Here is a 25,691-nt window from a genome sequence, read left to right on the forward strand (position 1 = left end):
CATCCACTAGCCGCTACTGAATAGAAAACAAGTGAACTGAGGATGTGGATAGCATATTTCTTTATCCACTGCATTCTTTGAGGGGCATTCATCCTTATTTGTAGCTTTGCTTTGGGATGAGAACAAAATGGTATCCGGTGTGGCTTAGTGGATAAAGCATCAGCACGTAGAGCTGAAAACCCGGGTTCAAATCCCGGTGCCGGAGAGAATTTTTCTCCGTTCCATTACTCTTTCATCGTATGATGACGCAGAATATCTGCATGGAAATATCATATGTACTTCGGTACATTAAAATAATATATAAAATGGTAACTGTCGCATTGGCATGCATCGACATACCATCAGAACATAAGGCGCAGTTATGTTTTAAATGTTTTTTTTATATAAGAAAATGTGCGTATTATGGTCCGAAAAAATATTATATTTTCACTGCACTGTTTAAATTAAGTGAGGTATTATTGTAGGGTTTCTTGATTGTGCGAACAATATCATATTTATTCATTGTTTTCTTTTTCTCTTTCAGAATTTTTAGATGCACTTTAACAAAAATTCCAGAAACTAATTCTCTTCTTCAAAAATCGAGATTACCATTAGGAATTTTAATTCATCCATTTAAAGATTTAAATGTAAGTATAAAAATGCATTTAACAGTATGAAAATGCTATGAAATTTTTTCTTTAATAGATGTGATGAAAAATTCTTCGATGTGTGCAATATGTATTTTGTACTACATTCAGGATGTCTATAGAGTGCAAGTAAACAAAAGAAATAAGTGAAAACGCAATTTACAAGGTTCTATTTCAGTATATTTCTTGCTGAGAAAGGAATTAGAAAATATATATATATATATATATATATATATATATATATTTTTTTTTTTTTTAATCCAATGCCACCAGGTTGTCTTTTCGACATTTCTGGTCTTCTCTCTTGGCAGTGGCTTAGTTGTAACCCACTTCCGTGGTTGGGGCGCCTGGAAGGCAGAGGTACATTACCCCAATGATGTGATAGGATGATTATGATAATGTGGTGCCAGGAGAGGTCTTAAATCTAAACTTAACCTAAATTCCAGACCATGGACGAACACAGGAATAATCCCCTGTGCTCAACCGGAAAATTAGAAAATATATGACATGAGTATTAATACACAATTGTATGAATCAGGGCTAGCCAAACAGTCAATTGCAATTATTTTGTAGTAGATTGTGAACATTTTTTTTAAAATAAGATCTTGCTAAAATTAATCAATATTAACAATTTATTCATATTGTGCACTGGCTTTTAAATCTTCATTATGTGCGGATGTTGTGTGCTTGGTTGTTTGTATGTCTCTTTGTAAAAAAAAAAAATTGATGACTCTTCAATAAGTAGCAATATAGTACATGCACATTAATGAACATACCGTGGTATATTGTGAAAGATTTTGATTGAAAGTAGTATGCCAAAAAAGAGTTTAGCTATTCCTGGTAAACTATGCATATGGATGTTTTATCCATTAAGCAAACTGCAAAGGTTATTAATATTGAAACATATAACTCTACAGGTGACTTAAGCTCCCCAATATTTTCATATTGCTTTAGGATTTTGTTCATGCTGCTTATTCCTACTCCTATTGATTTTGTTACTTCATCCACTATATCTTTTACAAATACATTAGGATTGACTTCGACAGACATCTGTTCAAATTAATAATTTGCATCCTTTCACCTGGGTTAAAACCTTTCCCATGGATGTGGTTTTTCACGAGGACATACGTGTGGAAGTTCCAGCTTCAGGATTTGCGACCATAGTTTAAATATATTATACACATTAGTTTTAGTGAGAAAAGAAAATGTGAGGTTAAGTTATACTTCACACTACATTACATGAGATATAATCTATTAGTAGGGATCTTATTTTACAATGAATGAAAATTTTAAAATTTCAATATAAAAATTTGGCTAATTTCAGTGTCCTTTCGCACAAAAAAATATACATGTATTCGCTCGGTATCATCAAGGGAATCTTAAAAGTCCTTCACTTGAAATAAAATTTGAATATTAAATTCAAAATTCTGTATTGAATAGGATTTGAACATTAAATTCGAAATTTTGTACATAAATATCAGTGCAGAACAGATTATATTTTAATCACTTACTCTACAATTTTCAAGAAAATTCCACTACCTAATTAAAACAAACTTAAATCACAGTCTAGTATATACAGTCACGAAGTTCAATACATAGTAAATATGCATCCATAGATAGTTGCTAACCACTAGGATTGCTACTATCGCCTCATTACAGACAATGCGAAATATTACCTGCACAGTCTATTGTTCCTAGTACCCTCATAAACTCAAGCTTCGTGACTGTATATACTAAACTGTGCGTAAATGTTCAGAAACAAAATCAGACAAGCCAAGTAATTCCAGATCACATCCATCTCTGACGTCTTTTGGACATTTTAAATTGAAATTTAGTAAAAGAAAATGATCAGATTTTCACTTGAAAAATACTCATTTCGGATAAATTCGTACTAAGAACAAAAATTTCGCGTATATATACAGTTTCGCGAGTTTAAATTAAACAGTATTTTGACCTGAAAGGGCATGAAATATAAAATGTTTGCTTTATCAACTGAAATATCGTATTTCGTGAATCCATGGTTTATGAAAGCTAGATATCGCTTTGTTACACAAGATGATATAAATACTACATATTTGATTTTGATTAAATATTACATATTTTATTTGTATTTGATTACTAATGTAGTCCAACCAACTTCAGTATTTTCTCTGCATCAACACACTTGAACAAACAATGATAAAACCAATTGAAATGAAAATAGTTGAATTCATAGTGTACAGCAGATTGTGCTACAGATTTAAAACATTTCTATAATTTAAACAAAAAATACAACTTCCTATTTTTACTAACACAATACTTGTGCATAAGAAACTATCTTCACAGGATCATTTTAAATTTTTTATCCCAGTACGAGACTTTCTGCCTTGTGTGTTCAGTTTCCTCAGATGACATATTATGTCATTGTTCATCAGTGATCCTTGAGGATTTCTCCAAAGTTATAATACTTCATCCACCTGAAATGGACAGTCAGTCTCATGTCCTGTTTTTTAATCTAAACTTTGTTGCTGTAATGTTTATAATGTGAGATACCTCGTACTTCTGGTTTTAAGAATATTTGTGGAGATATGTACTAGTTATTGCAGTTTTGGAAGTTTACGTACTTCACCAAAATATGAAATTTTAGTTTGCAGTTGTAAGTTTTCCTTCAGTAATAAAAAAAAAACTTTCAAACCTTAAAGTTAGACTATTAGTGTAATGTAACTAAATTTTTTTTTGTATTGTGTTTAATGATGTTTTTTTTTTCTTGGTATTTCAGCACTTGCCAGTTATCCAATGTAGCACCATTGTAAGATGCCGATCATGCAGAACTTACATCAATCCTTTCGTATATTTTGTCGACCACAAACGATGGAAGTGTAATTTGTGCTTCAGAGTCAATGAACGTATGTTTTTACCTCTTTTTAATAATAAGATTTAGTTAAAGTGACTGAGTATGTATGTTTGTAAGTTCGACATTATTGAAATAGAATCCTATGTAGTTAATGAAGTGTTGAGTTTGTTATATTCACTTGGGAAAAATTTTGTTCTATTTTTATGAAGTCTTCTACAACTTATATCGTTTGTAGAAGTAATGGCTTTATTCTTCCTTCGTTTGTAGAAGTAATGGCTTTATTCTTCCTTTGTGAATTAATATATTTTATCATTTACATGTTATCAAACAGTAGCTTTAAATACATGCTGCTCTATGAATTAAGTGATATTTTCATTATAATTAATTTAACGTTTTTAAACACACAAAATTATTTTTAATTGTAAAATTTAGTAATCTTCCCTATACTTTTACAATTACCTACGATTTTCAGTAAACGAATACCAATTGTAGGAATGATCCCTTTATTCCTACACTGTATCTCCTGCTAAACGCCATTTCTGTGTCCTCATTGGATATATTTTTCTCTATATGTCCATATTTCCTTTCGTGATTAATGAATATATCGTATAATATTTTGGTAAATTTTTTTAATCTAAGCTGTACCTGAACTTAGTGACAAGCTTCAGAAATACTTGTTTTGTGGTACATCAGTTCTCTCAATACTCTGCCACGAAAGTAAGGCCGTATGATCAGAAGTTTAAATTCTGACCATATTTAACAAAAGCAAATTTTATCTTGTAAACGAGAGGGAGGGGGGAGGAGAGAGAGAGATATTATATATATATATATATACTATGTAAATTTAAATATAATGAATGTTTTATAGACATGATTCATAATGTCCAGTTTTAATAGAGTTTGCTATCGATATATATCATTTCATTTCATTTAGTGTTCTGCCCAAGGGCAGGTCTTTTACTGCAAACCCAGCTTTCTCTAATCTTTCCTATTTTCTGTCTTCCTCTTCATTTCCTCATATGATCCATATATCTTAATGTCGTCTATCATCTGATATCTTCTTCTATCCCAAACTCTTCTCCCGTTCACCATTCCTTCCAGTGCATCCTTCAGTAGGTAGTTTCTTCTCAGCCAGTGACCCAGCCAATTCCTTTTCCTCTTCCTGATCAGTTTCATATCATTCTTTCTTCACCCATTTTCTCCAACACAGCTTCATTTCTTATTCTGTCTGTCCACTTCACACACTCCATTCATCTCCAAATCCACATTTCAAATGCTTCTAGTCGCTTCTCTTCACTTCATCGTAATGTTCATGTTTCTGCCCCATATAAGCCACATTCCATACAAAGCACTTCACTAGTCTCTTCCTTAGTTCTTTTTCCAGAGGTCTGCAGAAAATACTTCTTTTTCTATTAAAAGCTTCCTTGGCCATTGCTATCCTCCTTTTGACTTCCTGGCAGCAGCTCATGTTACTGCCTATAGTACACCCCAAGCATTTAAAGCTGTTCACTTGCTCAACTGCCTCATTTAGAATTCGCAAGTTTATCTTCTGTATTTTTCTTCCTACGACCATACTCTTTGTTTAATTTGCATTTAGCTTCATCCCATACTGCTCACAGCTGTCATTTAGCTTCAGTAGCATATCCCTTAGTATCATCTTCTTTTCTGCTAACAACGCCATATCAGCAGCAAATCTTATGCACTTTATTCTTCTTCCTCCTATTATCACTTTTCCCATGTTCTGAAAACAGTTCTTTACTAAATTCTCCAAGTAGATGTTGAACGGCGTAGGTGATGAAGGACATCCTTGACATACTCCTCTCTCAGTTTCATTTCCTTCTGACATTTCTTCTCCTGTCCCGACTTTAACTCGTTGTTTCGTATAAAAATTACTAAACATTCTTCTCTCTTTCGAATCCACACGAATTTTCTTTATGATCCCCGTCAGTTTATTCCAATCCACTCAGTCAAAAAACCATTTCTAGATCCACAAATACTACATACACTTCTTTATTCTTCTCTAGGTATCTTTCACCGATTGTCCGTAGCAGTCCAATTGCATCTCTCGTACCTTTATCCTTCCTGAAGCCAAACTGCTCTTCTTCCAACTGTTTTTTCACCTTAAAATGTAAACATCGATTCAGTATTCACAAGAGAATCTTCGCTGAGTGCGATATTAGACTGATAGTCCTGAACTCCTTACATTTCTTTGCATTATTTTTCTTCAGCACTGTCTCCGTAAAATCTTCAGGCCGTTCGCCTTTCTCATATATTTCGTTGCATAATGATAGAATTTGCTTTTTGTCTTCACCCAAGCATTTCACTAATTCAATGGGGATTCCAGCAAGTCATGTTGCTTTCCCATTCTTCATTTCCTTAAGTGCTAGTTCAACTTTTTCACTTAGAATACAAAACCCTTTTCTGTATTTTGATACGGCTTCTTCATCTTCAATAACTAAGTCATCTGGTCTCATATAACTCTTCTAAATATTTCGTCCATCTGTTTAATATTTCTTGTTTGTCTGTTATTTAATTTCTGATGTTCTCTATCAACCACATGGATTTCCTGTTCTTATTTGTGAAGTCAAACATTTTATTTTGTGGTACATTAAATCATATCTTCCTTTTCTCTATAGATCTTCTATTTCTTCACATTTCTCATTCATGCAATTTTCTTTTGCTTTATTAGTTCCTCTTCTTAGTTCGTTGTTTAATTTCCTTAGTGTCTTCTACCTTTTTCTGTGTTGATGTTTTTCCATTTTCTCCTCTCCTCCATCTTCTCCAACATTTTCCCTTTGATCCAAGGTTTCTTAATTCTGACACAGTCTGTGTATCCTATTATTTCTTCTGCTGTTGTCTGTATACAACTTTTTAAATGAGTCCAGTACTCTTTACTATTCTCAGGTGTGGATTCTAATGTAGCGGCTTTCTCTTAAAAATTTGCTTCAAATTCTCTTCTTTCTTCTCTGTTCTTCAGTTTTTTCATGTTCAGTTTTCGTCACCTGTCTTCCTCTTATCTTCTTCAGACGAATATCTACTTCGCCTATCAGCAGGACATGATCTGAGTTAATATCCACTCCTTGTAGAGTCTTTGCATTTTCTAACCAATTTCGGAATCTTTCCTGCATCAGTATATAGTCTGTCTGATATCTTCTTTCATCCCTTGGGTATGTCCATGTGTATCTTCTTTGTTTATGTTGTTGGAATAATGTATTTCCAACAATCATTGCATTTCTGTTACAGAAATTCACCAAATATTCTCCTCTATCATTTCTTTTTCCCAATCCATATTTTTCCAACTGTTCTTCTATCTTGTCCTCTTACAACTGCATTCCAGTCGCCCATTAGGATTACTCATGCTCCCTTCTTCTCCTTCTCAACTATCTCTTCTATCTTGTCATAGCATCGATATATATATACAGAGTGAATAAAAAGTATGGAACAATGCTTGTAACTTTCTTATTTCCAATTTTATGGAAAAACTATCTGTGCTTCAGTGGCTGGTCATGATAATATCTGTGAAAAATATTGGAGTGCAAGAGGTCAAATGACTTCATTGTCAAACGCCTGGCATTAGAAAACAACAACATTTATACAAAAGTTGTAGGGTAGCAAAGAAGGAATATTTTGAACATGTTGACCATAGGTTCCTTATATCTAAACACTCAGCCTACATCCCTGTACAGTCGGCCTGGTTGGGCAGTTGGTATAGCACTGGTCTTCTATACCTGAGGTTCAGGGTTCGATCCCAGGCCAGGTCGATGGTATTAAAGTGTACTTAAATGCAACAGGCTCATGTCAGTAGATTTACTGGCATGTAAAAGAACTCCTGCGGGACAAAATTTTGGTACATCGGCGACGTTGGTTATTGATATAACCTCGGCAGTTGTGAACATTGTAAAATAAAATATAACATTTAACATCCTTGAACAAACTGTGAAAGTTTGTCGGTAGAGTTCTGGTTCACTCTGTATATCAACTTCTCAACTATTAATAAATATATTAAAAATCACGGAACAATAATATAAATAAATAAAACTGGAATAAAATGTATTTCAAATTAAAATATCAGGATTTAAAATAAAGGTAATAATTCAAAATGCTTAAGGAATCTTACATTAGAATTACTCAACAAAATAAATTTAAGTTGCATTTAAGAAAGAAGGAGAAGACTTGAATATAAGATATAGTACATTCATGTAATGTTCATGACTTCCTTGTTACTATTGTCCAACAAACAAAAAATCATCCACGACCTTGTAGAAGTTATGTTATTTTAAGTGGTCGTGCTTCATATAATTTAGGATGGTCATTACTGCTGCTGCTGCTGCTTATTAATTATTATTAGTGGTATTAATTTATTATTTGTTGTATTTTTTATTACTTGTGTTTATTATTAATTGTCATTATTGAGTGTAATTAGTTAGTGTAAAAAAATACACACACACAAGTCCAAGAAGAGCTTCATTATTCTCGTGATTTAATTTGGTGCATAGATTCTTGCACTTGCTTATTATCTGACATTTACTGGTAGGCCATGCACACGTAATCTCAAAACATTGAAATAATTTTAATACGAGAATAAATTAATGAAATCATAATTACCAAATTACAGTAATTTGGAAACAGCAGAAAAAAAATTATTTCAGGATTTCACTAACAAAAATGCCTATAACTGATGTGTAGAGTTTAACCATAATTGTTTCTGCACTAACCATTCGGCTTCAGTATGAACAACTTAAAGCATCTCTCTATTTAATATGTACTCTTCAGTGTACACCATATACAGTCGTAAAGAAAATCTAATTGAGGTTATGTAGTTTTGACATTTTGATTAATTTTATTTAACATGTTCAGTTCCAGAAGAATTCCAGTTTGATCCTGTGAGCAAAACATATGGTGATCCTACAAGGAGACCAGAAATTAAGTCTTCAACAATAGAATTTATAGCTCCATCCGAATATATGGTAAGTTCTGTTGTTTCCTTTAAAGTTATTGTTCCTCAGTTTGTTTATTGAAGAAATTATTTTTGTACTGCTGACATAATTGATTCAGCAAATGGAGATGACATCGAATTCAGTTACAAGTTAATATGTTTGATTGATTTTGTTTTAAGCTATTCTCCAAAAGAAAAGACATTTTAGACAGTGTATGATAATATTTTTCATAATAATTTTAAACCCTTTGAACAATTTCAAACAGTTTGGTGCCATAAATAAAATGCCATCTGTACCCTGAAGAAAATTATGTGAGGTGGAGGAATGTAACCAATTTGTGGAGCTTACAGTCCTGACTTCAGAACAGAAATGGAGTTGACACTACTGTCAGCATGGATTCGGCCAGAACGAAAAAAGAATTTGCAGAAAATTAACATGTATATAATCATTTCTCTTATTTTCTCTTTACCAGGGTAAGCAACAGATGGCTCCTCTAAATTGCATGTTTTTCTATAGATTAGTTACAAGCATACTGACCTGCTTTATTGTGGAGCTTAACAACACTTCAAAACTTCAACGCACATTGACTAAATGGATTCAATCTTTTCAAGGCGTAAAGTTCATTTAAACAGTACGAAATTTCAGAGTACAAACCACGTATTGTAATAATTAATGTCAAAGGAGAAAAGTTCGCTCCAGCACCGGGGATCGAACCCGAGTCCTTGGATCTACGTACCAAGTGCTCTCACCATTGAGCTACATCAAAGTTCAATCCATAGCACCGGATCGAACTCCCCTCCTCCATTATTTTTCCTTTGTGGCTTGACTCCAGTTGGGCATGTATGTTGACATTTTATATTAAGTCAACTGCCGTTGTACAAGGAGCGCACTCAGTTGAGTTACTTGGTGGCCGCGATTTCACAGTAATCTGTACAGTAATATGCACTGTTGCTCGAAGAATCTACATAACGATTATTTATTTATTTTTTTTTGGTCCTACAAAATACATCTGTTATGGTAACACCCGGCCACCAAGTCGCTCAACTGAGTGTGCTCCTTGTATAATGGCAGTTGACTTAATATAAAATGTTAGCATACATGCCCAACTTGGAGTCAGGCCACGAAGGGAAAAACACTGGAGAAGGTGGGGTTCGATCCGGTGCTGTGGATTGAACTTCAGCGTAGCTCAATGGTGAGGACGCTTGGTACATAGAACCAAGGACGCGGGTTCGATCCCTGGCACTGGAGTGAATTTTTCTCCTTTAATATTAATTGTTACCATAACAGATGTATCCTGTAGGACCAAAAAAATAAAATAAATAATCTTTATGTAGATGTATTGTAATTTTACATCTGGTCTAATTTTTTTCCACAATCATCATACCAATTTACTTCGTTTTATAATGGACACACTAATAAAATTTTAAGCATGATTATGATCTTCACTTAACTTTGTGTGTGTAATTTAAAGTTTCTCTGCAGGCATGCCTCCAAGAAGACAACTTCACCAGTGGTCGTATTTCATTAAAATAATCATGTTATTAGTTTGAAAATTATTAGGGATAAACATTTACACACGAACATAAGTTTGGCATAAGGTTGCTTTTGTATAGAAATCTAAAAATAAATTCGTTTTAAGCATTTTGTCCATTATGTAAAAATGGCTTCCCTACAAGTAAAAAATTGTTTCTTGACAAATTTTTTCATTAATCAATTGGAACTAAATTTTACGAATCTGTATAGAGGCCATGCTATGCTTCGAAAATTGGTATGACAGCTGTCATACTCAATGTCAAGTAACTACCATGTTTGCTATGGAAATTGAAATTCATGGGTTAATCTTCAGTAGAGAACTGTGTTTTTTCGGATGATAAATATGTTTAACATGACTTCCTTTGGAAGGAAAATTGAACTAAAGATATCTTGTCATATATCTACGACACATAAAAAACACGTTTCTTCATTAAAGAGAGGAAAATTACTAGCAGCCATTTCTCGCCCAGTTTCCTCTTTATTGCAGGTTTATGACACAGCCATGATACTCTTTAATGTTCGAAGCAGGAAAACAGAAATCAGATCCAGGCATTGTTGTGAAGGTTATGAAAATTTCTACAGGAACATCAAAACTTGGTGAAAAGACATAAGTGAATTTACAGTGTTGGGTATTAGCCATGAATCTACAAAAATGGAAGATGCTGACCTACATAGACTTTCCCTTCACCATACATAATTTAAATCTAAATGAAGCTAACAACTCCTCACGAAAGAATGAAGATTTTGTCCTTGCCAAGTCTGTTGACTAGACTTATTTGACTGAATAGTTTGTCCTGAAATTGTGTGGGGTAGTAGTGGTTTATGTTACGTTTATTAAAGTTTTATATATGTGTAAATGGAAATGATAACCATTTTTTCATGTTTAAATTTTACTAATTCTGCAATGCGAACACACCTCAGTTTTCATGTATATAGTGCTTCAATACTAATCCCTGTTAATAATATATTAATTGTCTAGATAATTGTCATTCTACTCTAGTTTGTGTTTTTGTGAATTTGTACAAGATAATTGAATTTTATTACAGCTTCGGCCACCACAACCTGCTGTTTATCTGTTCCTCTTGGACGTGTCTAGACTTGGTGTTGAATGTGGGTACCTTCGACTTTTCTGTGACATCTTACTAGAAGAATTAGATAAATTACCAGGAGACGGCAGGACACAAATAGGATTCATTACTTATGACAGTAGTGTACATTTTTATAATCTTGCAGAAGGCTTGAGTCAACCTCAGCAGATGATAGTTGTGGACACTGATGGTAAGTAAATTTTATTCATTTCGTTAATTGTGTATTAAAGTGTATAGTCTGTAAAGCCTCGTCTCCACTATTAAACATTTAACAACATGTTGAATTTAACATGTATATGGATATTTCAAGTCTCAATTGACTTAACATGTTAACTGAGTATGTTGAACTTAACACTTTTAACATGTTGGCGTGTTTTCCAGCAGCAATGGAAAACATGTCAAAAATCAGTTCACTTGCTTGTGCAATATCGGTACAGCTCGGCAAAGTTCGTACAGTTTCCATAGCAACTAACTTTCGATTTTGTGGCGCCTTGTTTGTGGGATATGGCTGCAAAATAATAACAGAGACAAACCAAAGAAGGCCGACTGTTTTAGAGAACTGAAATTATTATTATTTAACTATTCTCGAGAATACAATAGAGAGTTGTCGCACCCTCGTACACTAAATGTTAATGCTATGTTGACGTTAGTAATGGTCGTATTTGGTGACGTATGTTAACATTCGTAAAACTTCGGAAAGAATCACATGATATTAGCCGCTCCTTTAACATTTATCATGTCGTAGCTCCTATGACAATCAATCACTCTGTAATTTTTTTTAATTGAGGTGAAATAGGTGCTCTTAATTGTGTCTCTTCCTTTGATATAACAGGAAGTATTTTTTGCAGCACTATATTATTAAAATCAGCATGGTGGATAACTTTCGGTGCTGGACCCCGGACTCATTTCACCGGCATTATCACCTTCATCTCATTCAGACGCTAAATAACCTAAGCTGTTGATAAAGCGTCATAAAATAACCTACTAAAAAAAACATTCTTAGCAAGTTTTTGAATCCAAATCAATCTTGAACTTCAAGCTCGTTTAGAATGTCTTCTGCATTGTGTCTTTTGCTAAGATATTGCCACATCCACATTCTTATTTCTTCCTTTTCAAGGCCTTCTAACAAGCTATAGATGCAATTACTTACTTACTTACTTACAAATGGCTTTTAAGGAACCCGAAGGTTCATTGCCGCCCTCACATAAGCCCGCCAGCGGTCCCTATCCTGTGCAAGATTAATCCAGTCTCTATCATCACACCCCACCTCCCTCAAATCCATTTTAATATTATCCTCCCATCTACGTCTCGGCCTCCCTAAAGGTCTTTTTCCCTCCGGTCTCCCAACTAACACTCTATATGCATTTCTGGATTCGCCCATACGTGCTACATGCCCTGCCCATCTCAAACGTCTGGATTTAATGTTCCTAATTATGTCAGGTGAAGAATACAATGCGTGCAGTTCTGTGTTGTGTAACTTTCTCCATTCTCCTGTAACTTCATCCCGCTTAGCCCCAAATATTTTCCTTAGCACCTTATTCTCAAACACCCTGAACCTATGTTCCTCTCTCAGAGTGAGAGTCCAAGTTTCACAACCATACAGAACAACAATTACAAAAGTCAAATCATCTTCATCTGAGTCCATTGTCCAGGGTTTGAAAATAAGACACTACGTACATTAAAATCTCATAGACTATTTGTGGTGGACTCTGCAAAGAAAGTAAAGTTTAACGTGTTTAACAGTGTGAACAAAGTGTTAAATGAAATTAGCATAAACATGTTCAATTAACAAGTTGGGATGTTAACAGTAAACAGTTTAACATTTAACGTGTTGTTAAATGTTTATTAGTGGAGACCAGCCTTAAGAGTGATACTTGATCTAAATTTTCTATAAAAGATGGCCTTTATTCAAAATCTCCTTTGTTTAATTTGCAAATGTTTAATACAAAGAGAGCTTCAAAAGTAATGTACTCTTTGGAGTATGGCAAGCCTTCTGATGGAAAAAGTCATAATTTCCAAATCTAGCACATACAGAAGCCTACTTATTACTACTTACTTCTTAATATATGTGTCCAGCTATAAGCTGATTACATGATGTTCACTGTAAATCAAATATGCAATTTTCCAGAGTTGTGGATTGGTAAGAATTTCATGTAGCAAGTGGTTTTTCATTCTTTCCTGCAGTTTGTGGTTAGTGTTATTACATTGAAGTAGGATGTGTTCTATTGTTTCTTCTTCTGTTAAAACATTTTTTATATAATGGTGACTCTGATAATTTAAATCAGTACAGATGAGTTTCCATAACAAGGTGTCCAATTCTAGCCTGTGCAACAAAAGTTTGTACCTGTCAGGAAATATCACAGTAGATTTTAATATTGTTGAGTTGTTTCAAAATTTTCCACAGTGCTCTTCCTGTTTGTCCACTTAACCAGTCTTCTGTCCATTGCTTATTTATTATTTATTATTCTATCAAGGGAATCTGTAGGTTGTGGTATAGGTAAAAGGTTGTTCTTTCATCTGCTATCACGTTACCTTGCCTGATATCCATTGAAAGGTGATATATATACCATTTTTAGAAACCAGATTTATTAATTTCACAATAGATATAACTCTGAAAGCATAAGTAGTTGGTGTATAGTGAGTGTCACTTAAGAACAGTTCCTAAACAGCAAATATTGCCGTCTTGTCAGTGTTGTCAACTGTTACTAGATATCACACGATCCTGTGTACTAAATGACTTATTTACTTGCCGTGCTTTATGTTGGAAGATTATTCTAAATAATTCAATAATTTGTAACATATTTTCGTAGGCAAACTATAGGGGAAAGGAATCAACATGTCAAATATTTTTTCTGGCAGTACGAAATTCATTGGTTTGACTAAACAATTGACTCACGAGACCTAACCTAAAAATGTATTTTGTTTGACCATATGAAATTATTAGTACTAACTCCGAAAACTTACCTGACTATAGTCTTGAATTATAATCACAATGCAACACATGAAATAACTATTATATATTAATATTAATACTGATATTAATTAATTATTAGTATGTTCAAATTTCACTAGCTTCCAGTTAACCAGCTTAGAAATCTAGTACAATTTCAATTTCATGGAACTCCAGTACCGACAAATATTGTCGATAGTTATCTCAGCTGCCAACATACCAGTTACAAAATCACTACCATTTGTAGTATTTGTCAGTATCGAAATTCGAAACGAAGTTGACAAAAGAAAATTCAACCTGCAAACTAGAAAATCGCCACAATTCACTAGCATATATAGTAATAGGGAGAAAATGGTTAGGTTTCATCCTTAGGGCAGAGCGTTTAGAATAGAAAGTGTGGTAACTCGGCAAGGGTCTAATGGGACTTTTAAATCCCCTAGTGTCGCCGCGGCAACTGAGCGAAACATTGGCGTGGCAATCGTTCTAAGATTGCAGTTTTCCTCTTAATACTATGGACAGAGCATGTAGAACTCGTTCTGCTATGGAATTAAGAAGATATTTCTTGTGGTGTTCGGGTGATTTTTATTGTGCCGTTTATGTGAGCGAGTAGTAATAAGCCTAATTGTTTTGTTCTTGATGTAAATCCAATTATAGATACTCTATAATCTGTAAGGAAGAGACTTTCTTTTATCCATCCATAGACTAGACTATTTTTCAGAAGTGGTGTAGAGCAATTCCACGAACACAGAAAACTGTATGCTCGTTCTTATAACTGTGATATCCATTTTTCTGCGGTTTTGATTGTAATTTTTTAAAATTATGATTTATTTAACGACGCTCGCAACTGCAGAGGTTATATCAGCTTCGCTGGTGTGTCGGAATTTTGTCCCACAGGAGTTTTTTTTTACATGCCATTAAATCTACTGACATGAGCCTGTCGCATTTAAACATACTTAAATGCCATCGATCTCGGCCGGGCTCGAACCCGCAACCTCGAGCATTGAAAGCCAGCGCTATGTCAACTGCGCTACCGAGGGCGAATTTTGATTGTAAGAGCCGATAAATTTATTATTGCCAGTAAAGAGGTAGGACTTCCACGCAAGAACTGGAGACCAAAACCGTATGCTATAACACATATTTTCCCAAACTTGCCTCGATATCTTAAAAAAAGAAAAGAAGAGAAAATATCCAACGAAGAGGACATAAATCCGTTCTCATAATAATGTATCCTTACCAATTACCATCTGGCTATGACCAATTCCATTGACGCTAAATAATTCAGCAGTTGATACAGCATCGTTAAATATCCGAGTAAAAAATAATTGGATGTGACACCCGAAAATCAGAAGAACACCTTAGTTGATCATGCGCTTGTATGCATTTATGTACCATTACTCCACACCTGAATGCCCAAAATTATGTCTAGTTACATTGACCGTAACAAATACTGTAGACCGTAATTCCTTCCAGTGAATGAACTCCAGACCAGCATTTCAGCTGTTTAATGTGAGTTTTCAAAATCGATACATTTTTTAGAGTCACAAACTGTGATGGGTTCGAGGAAAGTGAAAATACAAAAGAATTCAAAGGTGAATGAACGACCATGCAGATACGTTGAACTCAAAGACTCCCTCGTCTGCCCTGTACAAAGAATTCTAGCATTACACGATTTTAGAAAATATATGACACGTAATTGACAATATAAAGAACACGTTTGCCTAAGAAAGAACCCTTGAGTTATTAGAGTGACAATTCAGAGCATTAGCGAAATATATTAATTCTTGTGGGATAGCAGATTTAAATATATTCAGACAGAAAAAAATTAACTAGGATCCTCTAGAGCGATATTTTGGAATTAGAAAATGATTATCTTGGATAATTACCATAGACTTTCTACATGTGAAGATTTTTCAATCTATGTGCCGGTTAAAAAATGTGCTGTATTAAAGTGCTAATTGTGAACTCCTAATTGAATCCAAGCACCTAGCCTTTACTTCATTAAATATGCATGTTTAATTATTAATTATTTTATTTTTAATAATAGCACTTTAGTCGTAATTAACGTAAAAGTTATTTCGGTAACAAAAGTACAGTATAATTCTACTTTGCATCTAGGCTAGAACTTAATCTGGTTTACAATTTTATTACAGTTGTTTATTACGTTTCCACATCATAAGAGATTTCTAATCGAGCATATGGGTCATTCCACGAGATGAGGGACATAAAGACAAAATTTTATATTTAATCGAAGAAACTGTTCCTTTGCATTAAAAAATTCTCCAATTCATTGACTTTATACAGCATAGTATAATTTTAATTTTGGCGGCATAATTTCTTTGTTCCCAACAAGCAAAGTCGACATGGCTGCTAAAGAGGGATTCTGGTGAGATTACATCATTTGATTTTAGGACATAGCTATCAGAATATTAAATTCCATGAAGTTAGTGCTATATTACCTTTGAAAGTTTGTTTCAGTGCCTGTATGTAGTAACAATGAGTGGAAATATAATCTATTAAAGTAGTTATCCACTGTTAAAAGAAATACTTAGGTTATGTAACGTTTGTTACAAAAATATTTATTTTATTTCATAATTAGAAAACTGTTTTTTATTTTAAAATGAAACTTTGTATTATCTTACTTCCTCATGTAAGCTACATAAATACTAGACGTTCTGATTTTTAAAATAATAATTTTATATAAATTCTGTGTAACAAACGTTACATTAAATAATAACAAAAGTTACATAACAATGTGGTAACGTTTGTTACACAAAAAATAATAAGATAATCAGGTTTAATACATGAAATTATTGATTAATGGCCTATGTTTGGTAGGCCTATATTTAAAATAAGACGTGTTTTAATACGTTTTCATGTTTGATGGGCCATATATGCATTTCAGTATGAAAAAAGCTCCAAAATCTGCTGCTGAGAGAATGCGTGAGTACAGAGCTAGAATGGACACAGAAAAAACTCAAGAGAGACTAGAAAAGTGTCGTAATATTATGAGGAAACTTAGGAAAAAGCCAAAATCAAAATCAGAAAAATCTGCAGAAAGAGAAGCCACTAGGAAGCGAGTACAAGAATATCGTAGAAGACATAAAGCAAGAGTTTTAAGTTCATGTATTTTGAAAGACGGTTCTTCAGGAAGTCCTCCTTATAAGAGTGCAAATTCTTTTGGAAAGGCTATAAAAAGAGCACAAAGAAACCTTCCAAGGAGCCCTCGAAAACAAACAGCCGTAGTAAGAAAGCTTGCCGAATCATTTAATCTATTAGTACAGCCAGCAAAACATTCCACATCTTCTACATTGTCTATTACTGCAGATACTATGAAAATGGTGAAGGATTTTTATGAATGTGACGATGTTTCCCGCCAACTCCCTGGAAAACAAGATTTTATTATAATACGTGAGGATGGAAAGAAAGAATATATGCAAAAAAGACTGCTTGTATATCATTTGCGTGAAGTATACACACTTTTTCAAGAGCAGAATCCAAATGTAAAGATTGGTCTATCAAAATTTTGTGAAATGTGACCGAAACATGTCAGGTTGGTCTCTGATAATGATCAGATAATGTGCTGCTGCCCTTACTGTGAAAATGCGCAGTTAATGATTTCAGCAGCGCCCTGGAAAACAAGTGAAAAACCAAAAACCATCCAGGAGCTTCTGAAAGAAACAGTTTGTCAAACTGAAAATAAGAACTGTATGAAAAGAAGTTGCCAAGAATGTGGAGATATTGAATCCACGCTGATTACAAAAATTGATAATGACTGTGATGAGGTTCACACCAAGCAATGGGAAGGTGGATATCTGGTTCAAAAAGATAAGTCTATAAATGAATTCTTCACTTATTTCAAGAATCAGCTAACGCAACTATCCTATCATATATACAATAAAAGAAGACAATGGAAGGAACAGCAGAATCAAAAATCATCACTACAACCAGGACAGCTGATTCTCCTAACAGATTTTGCTGAGAACTATGTAGCAAAATTTCAGAATGAAGTTATGGCAGCACACTAGACACACACATCAGCTGAAACATCAACGACAATCTATACTGCAGTTTGCTATTTCCGAAAATCTTCTACTGATGATGTCACAACAATATGTTTAGCAGTCATTAGTGATACACAGAGTCATGGCACTGCTGAAGTTGCTGCTTTCAATGAAATCCTACTAAACTATCTGTCTACATTAAAGCAGTCTCCTATAACTTCAGTTTATCTGTGGACTGATGGTGCTGCACAACATTTTAAAAACTGGAAGGCAATATCATACTTATGCACATTATCCAAAATTCTAGGATGTAATGTTGAGTGGAACTATAACGAGTCTTACCATGGTAAGGGCCCACACGATGGTGTTGGAGCTACCCTTAAACGCAGTGTATGGAAGCGAGTTTTACAAGGAAATGCTGCCGTGCAAAATGCTGAGCAATTTTATGACATCACAAAATCTAACATTTACAACATACATTGTTTTTATGTCCCTGCTGGTAAAATTGACTCAATTGCTGCAAAATATGTAGAAGAATGGAAAAGTGCATTGCCAGTGGTAGGAATCCAACAAGCCCGATGTGTGAAAATTGCTGCACCAAACACAGTTGGGCTCTTCCCAAATACTGGAGATGTTGAACCATTTAAGAAACATAAAATAAAAGAAACGCAGGAAGAAACAAGCAGTCCTACAAAATCTACTCATTCCATTGATCATGCCATGAATTCAAAATTTTCAGAACTATCAGTTGGTGATTACGTATTGGTTCATTACCCACGAACTGGACAATATTATGTTGGATATATAATCCTTCTCAATTATGTGAGTAATATGTGTAGTGTACAATTCATGAGAAGAAGAGAAGGAAAGAACACTTACTTTGTGTACCCTACAAATGACGATATAGATGAAATATCCCCAGACCTAGTTTTAAGCACATTGCCTAAACCTAAGGAAGTTAGGGGAAAATTTATTTTCAACACAAATTTTTCTGTGCTAGTTGAGTAAGAATGTTATTGTACTCTCAAAAATTACCTTTTTTTTAAATTATCACTAGGATGTTCTTTACAAACTGTTCAATTCTGACTCTGTAACGTTTGTTACACTGTTGTAACATTTGTTACTCTAAGTTTTTAATTATTTTCAAGTAACATACATCTGTAGAATTAAAAACGTTTATGTCATTTAGTTCTGTAATCTTCCTAGATTCAAGCTGTATTTTTTTTATCTGACATAAAATATTGTAAGAACAGAGAATCACAACAGTCTTTCACAACTTGAGAATCCATGTCCTTTGATGTAACGTTTGTTACATTTTTTCAAATTGTAAACCCAAGAACATGCACCATCACAATATTATATTTTTGGTACTATATAATCTTCACACTATTCTCTATTACCAGGTATGTTCCAAAGCATTGCTCTTGTCTACAGTTGACTGCAGAAAAATGTCAAATGTTCAAATCCATGTAAGAACGTAACATTTGTTACAATGGAATGACCCATATGAGAAAGTAATAGACCTCATGGAAAAGTCGTTAATTTAATATTCTCTAATAAGTAGCATACAACTACTTAATATAGTGCTACCAAATTGTTTTAATTTTACAAAACACAAAATAACCTAGCTATTTCAAAAGATCAAAACTTACATTAGCATAGATATAATATCGAAGCTTAATTTATGAGTCTAAGTTGCACGTAATATTTTTTGTTCCCCTGAATTACGTATAGCCTAAACCAGATACAACTGCAACTAATGACTAAATAGTAGATAAAAACTATTGGTGAAAATAAAGTGTCTCCTTTATTATATTACAATCTTACTTGTGTATAAAAACTATAATTTCATGTCAATGCTACTTTATAATGCCATAAAAATTTTAAGTTTTGCGATGCTGTACTTTTTTTTTTTTTTTGCGTATTTCTGGCTGAAGCCGGCACAATGTTCCATTTTTCGGTTAATTATTATATTTACTATTCAGGGTTGTGTTATATAACTCACAATTTGTTAATATAGTAATATTACATTTTTAAAGAAGTAAAATATTGTAACTAAGTACTTTACAATACATTCTTATCTAATGGGTTATTTTTAAAAACCTTTTTCATTCACTTGAATAGCGATCTTGAAACTGGGCACTGAAAATAGGGCTAGCGCCACTCGGCTACGATCCACTGAACTAGAGGAAGTAACGTCTTCTACCCGCTCTGGCAGTAGTAAAAAAGTATTGATGAAAATATGTCCCATTTGATATATTATATTATACTTTCTTGTACATCGAAAACTATAATTTTGTGTCAAAATATACTTACAACAACACAAAAATGTTCAGTTTTGCGAAGCTGTACTTTTTTTTTTGCGTTCTTCTCTCTGAAGCTGACAGAATGTTCCAGTTTACTGTTGATTATTATACTCGTATTTACGATTCAGGAGTGAATGATGTAACTCAAGAGTAGTTAATGTAGTAGTATTTCATTTTTTAAATAAGTAAAATATTGTGATAAACTATAATATACTTTTATCTAGTGGGTATTTTAAAAACATCTGCATTGACTCGAATAGCACTCCTGAAACTGAGAACAGAAAGCAGAGCGAGCGCCGCTCTGCGACAAACCGCTGGACTAGTGGAAGTATCGTCACTTTCTCTTCTACCCGCTCTGCTTAGGGTATGAAGTAAACTGACCCGGACTATATACGGTATTTGATTATTGTTTGAAGGGCTCTTTTTGAGTCTGTAAGTATGCAGATCTGTCATAATAAGAAGCTTTGCAGTATTGGAGAGCTGCATCAGTAGCAAGTAACTCTGTGTCAAGACTTGAAATAGAAGAGCATGGGATGAAGTACTTTTCATGTGTTGATGGGATGTAGTATCCAGCTTCAGACTTGCCTTCTTCAGATAGTGATCCATCTGTATATATATATATATATATATATATATATATATATATGAAAGTAATCGTCATATATTTCGTTGATCATCTCAAGTACTTCTGTCTTTAATATTTCACTTTGGTTAGTTTTGTATTGTCGTTAGTATCATTATCATGTTGCTTTCATAGCATTAATATCAATTATTGTTATTTTAATAATAATAATAATAATAATAATAATAATAATCATCATCATCATCATCATCGCTGCCTTTATAAGCTATGGTAAATTTTTGTTGCTGAAAGTGTTACGGCAAATTGTATAATTACTTTAGTTTCACCTGTCATCTGTGTCAAATAACTATAGATTTTTTTTTCTCCATTATATGATCTTTCTAATGATCCTTTCCCAGTGTACCTTTATTTTAAGACTAGTTTGATTTTCCTTCCCTGTGGTGCACTTGCTTTGTGTCCAGCTTATTTATGTACACATCTGTTTATTTGTGTAATTTATAAATTTCATTATTTATTCTGAATCTCCATTCTTGAGTGTTGGAGTATCTGATGAGCCTAAATGTTTATGTTAATGCTTTTTTTTTTATGAAAATACAGTGCAACCTCATTATCTGTTTTAGTGAACAGTTAATTGAAAGAAAATGATAATTCATATTATCAACTTTAATTGACTTTAATCTATCCGGTGCCATTTAAGGTGCTTAAGCTGGGTGCGAAGTGAAATTTTTGTGATATCCAAAGAAGCTGAAAGTGTACTTAAAGGCGCATCTCCACTATTAAACATTTAACAACAACATGTTAAATATAACATGTATATGGACATTTCAAGTCTCAATTGACTTAACATGTTAACTAAGTATGTTGAATTTAACACTTTTAACATGTTGGCTGTTTTCCAGCAGAAATGGAAAACATGTCAAGTCAATTCATTTGCTCATGCAGCATCGGTACAGTTCGGCAAAGTTTGTACAGTTTCCATAGCAACAACTATAAGTTCCGATTTTGTGGCGCGTATCTTGATCATTTTTATACTATCATTGGTCCTTGGTGTTGGCTGTAAGTTGTTCGAAGTAATGGAGTGGACGAAAGGAAATACATTAGAATAAAATTAATGCACTGATGGAAAGGCCTTGTTTGTGGGATATGTCTGCAAAAGAATACATGGGCAAAACTAAGAAGGCCGACTGTTTTAGAGAACTGGAATTATTATTTAATTGTTCTCGAGAATACAATAGAGAGTTTTCGCACTATTGTCTTACGCTAAACGTTAATGCTATGTTGACGTCAGTAATGGTCGTATTTGGTGATGTATGTTAACGTTCGTAAAACTTCGGAAAGAATAATTATACGATATTACCCACTCCTTTAACATCTATCATGTCGTAGGTCCTATGATAATCGCGCTGTAATTGTTTTAATTGAGATGAAATGGCTGCTCTTAAATTGTGTATTTCTTTGATGTAACAGGAAGTATTTTTGCAGCACTATATTAAAATCATGTTCTGACATTCTCAGCAAGTTTTTGAATCCAAATTGGTACTGTATTCAACTTTAAGCTCGTTTAGAATGTATCCTGCATAGTGTCTTTTATTAAGATATTGCTGCATCCACATTCTCATTTTCTTCCTTTTCAAAGCCTTGTAACAAGCAATAGAGGCAAGTACAAAAGTCATATTATCATCTGAGTCCATTCTCCAAGGTTTGAAAATAAAACACTATCTATATTAAAATCTCATAGACTGTTTATGGTGGACTACGCAAAGAAAGTCAAGTTTAACATGTTTAACAGTGTGGACAAAGTGTTAAATGAAATTAGCATTAACATGTTCATTCAACATGTTGGGATGTTAACGGTAAACAATTTAACATTTAACATGTAGTTGTTAAATGGTTAATAGTGGAGACGAGCCTTAACAGAGAAATGAATGTTATTTATGCATCTAGAAAGTTACACGATCATGATAGGCATGGTTCAGGAAGTAGATAAGAGCAGTATAAGTCATTACTGTACCCCACTTATAAAATCACGCTCATTTTTTGACGACATAATCTGCAGAACTGCTAATCGAGGTTCAGCTGTACTTTCTTTAACACCTGTGTGTCTGTCGAATGTAAGTGAATGGTCTCTATTTATAATGTGTCATGTCTTACTGTTACAGATGTATTCTTGCCGTGCCCTGACAATTTGTTGGTAAACTTGTCTGAAAGTCGAGAGCTTGTGAAGGACCTATTGAATCAGATACCAACAAAATTTATCAACTCACATGATACTAATTCAGCTCTAGGACCAGCTCTTCAAGCCGCCTATAAGCTTATGGTTGGTTACAGTGTTATTTAAAATGAAATTATATTTACGGATTGCATGGCATTCACTAAAGGATTAACTTTTCAAATACTTTTAATTTCTCTATTAGTACCATATTTGGAGCAGAAATATACTGCTAATCAAGCAAGAATTTTAATCCTAGGAAATCACTTTTTTTTTGTGCGTATTTTCCTTTCTTTCAAATTTCACTAGGACTACATTATGTGCTGTAATTCACATCATCAATGCAGAATATTGTAGAAAAACTCGTTTCATTAACACTGTTGTAAGCACTATGGAAATTCAAATTATATGTAGAGAGACAGAGTGAACAGTATATAGATAATTATAAGTATGGACATTTCGCATCGGTACCTTTGATGTAGCAGGACTGATTTCAATGACCTTCAAACCAGTTTGAGCATGAGATTCTGCTTTCTCCCAGGAGTTGGCACTGACGTTGACCCCATCAACAATTGAGGGGCGTTTTCACAAAACTTATCTACATTTTTTTCGATTTTGAGGTTTTAGCGTACCCTTATGTTTTTGGGTCAGGAGAATCCAATGGTGCTATCAGAATTAAGCTAAAGTTGGTAAGTATATCAGTAAATTGATCTTGAAATAAAAGAGATTTTTCAAAACTCGGTATCTACAGTTGTGTACTTTAGAAAAGAGCTCTCTTGAAAAAAACAAGATTTTGTAGATAACGAGTTTTGTGAAAACGCCCCTCAATTACAAAACTCCTATGAGAAGTAAAACCACACGCCTATATATCAAGAAGTGTCCTCCTTTTCGTAACTGGTGTGCCTGCGATTTTGAAATTATCTGATTTCACGCCTTTTTTCAAGTAATTTGCCTGTAAGTGGCAGCAGCATTGATGGAATATACTCTTTGCCAACAATCATAAATCTCTTTGCTTACAAAGTAATATTATATTCACATTTTGTGCGGCGTTTTTATATATTTTGATAATAATTGTAGTTTCCTTGGCTTTAATATGTAGTTAACTGTAAAATCATTTTATATTATTAACTTTTATCACTTTTGTCTGAAACCTGTTTATATAATTTTTCATTTTAAATTTTATTGTGAGCTATTCTGTGTCGCAGGGCAAACCCAAAATATTGGGTCAAACTACTAAATTAAAATTAAATTAATGCTGTAATAAAATAGATATTGACATAATTTTAAGTATAATATAGGCCTAAGCCTAAATCTAAATAGATATTTTTTGTCCTCTTTAATAATTATAGTTTCCTTGACTTTCATATGTAACTACCTGTAAAATCATTATTATTAAGTTTTATCATAATTATTTTGTAATATTAACATACTTTTAAGTATGATATAAGCCTGAATCTGCATTGTAAATATTTTGTAAGAAAATAGATATTGACGTAATTTATAGTATAATATAGGTCTAAGCCTAAATCTAAGTACATATTTTCTGTCCTCTTCTTTGGAACAATGTCCTCCTTTTTGAAGCTTTGTGTCCTCTTTTTATATCGATGTGAATCTGGTCACCCTATTTGTATAGTAGATCATTTAGCATTATTCAGAGAGCACTGTGTAATTTGCTAAAAGAAATAATAGGGATTTTTTAATGAATTTCAGGCACCCACTGGTGGCCGGGTCACTGTGTTCCAGTCGTGTTTGCCTAATCATGGTCCTGGATCACTCACTGCTCGAGAGGATCCAAGCCAGCGTGCTGGTAAAGAGGCCCCACATCTCAATCCTGCCACAGACTTTTACAAGCGACTGGCTCTTGATTGCTCAGGACAGCAGATTGCTGTTGATCTGTTCCTCATTAACAGCCAGTATAGTGATCTGGCTACCATATGTAAGTGTATTAAAAATATTATCTTATACTGTTACTAATTTCAGTAATCATTAAATGTTTTCTTAATCTGAAGGTGCGTAATTTTTGGCTTTGTGTCATTCTCTTGATTGTTCCCATGTAGTTTTTCTAATCTGATGGTAGGAAATTGGCTTTGTATTATTCTATTAAGCGTCCCCATGTACGAGTGACATGCCGAAACTGTAGTTTTATTTTCCTGCCATAGTGTTGCTCTCAAGACACCATATTAGGCGAACTACTCAGCACCATATAATGATCATTATAATGGAGCAATGATGGAATGTCTAGGGAAATGGGAGTACCCAGCAAAAACGTTTTTATATGTACCATAAATTCCACTGGGATCCATAGGGATTTCGAACCCAGATTACCTGAGTGAAAAGGTGACACAGTATGCATTAGAGTAATATCCTTGTATCATTCTTCTGATGGTAGTAAATACAAGTATGTTTTGTTAATTTTTTCGAAATTCGACAATTTCACAAAGTTTAAGGTAAATCTACACAAATATCCAAGTCTTGGTAATTTCGTCCTAGATTTTCCTTAATGTTGAACTAGGCTCGAGCATTTGCACTCTTAATTATTTTTTGTTGATTTTTTTTTAAATACCAGTATATATATATATGTATATATTTATATTATATATATATATTATATATATATATATAATT

The 25,691-nt window shown here is 33.5% G+C and overlaps 1 protein-coding gene across 3 annotated transcripts in view; it reads left to right on the top strand.

Annotated features, from left to right (window-relative positions):
• Positions 1-25,691, top strand: part of Sec24AB (Protein transport protein Sec24AB) — an 81,028-nt gene that overhangs the window by 27,765 nt on the left and 27,572 nt on the right. For all 3 annotated transcript variants that reach the window (XM_069828194.1, XM_069828197.1, XM_069828195.1), the window contains exons 7-12: positions 524-626; positions 3,385-3,511; positions 8,317-8,426; positions 10,976-11,207; positions 23,017-23,174; positions 24,777-25,002. In XM_069828194.1, coding sequence (XP_069684295.1) covers positions 524-626; positions 3,385-3,511; positions 8,317-8,426; positions 10,976-11,207; positions 23,017-23,174; positions 24,777-25,002 — 956 coding nt within the window. The remainder of the gene's footprint in view (positions 1-523; positions 627-3,384; positions 3,512-8,316; positions 8,427-10,975; positions 11,208-23,016; positions 23,175-24,776; positions 25,003-25,691) is intronic.

Source organism: Periplaneta americana, chromosome 6 (genome assembly GCF_040183065.1).
Source record: "Periplaneta americana isolate PAMFEO1 chromosome 6, P.americana_PAMFEO1_priV1, whole genome shotgun sequence".
Taxonomy (NCBI): Eukaryota; Metazoa; Arthropoda; class Insecta; order Blattodea; family Blattidae; genus Periplaneta; species Periplaneta americana.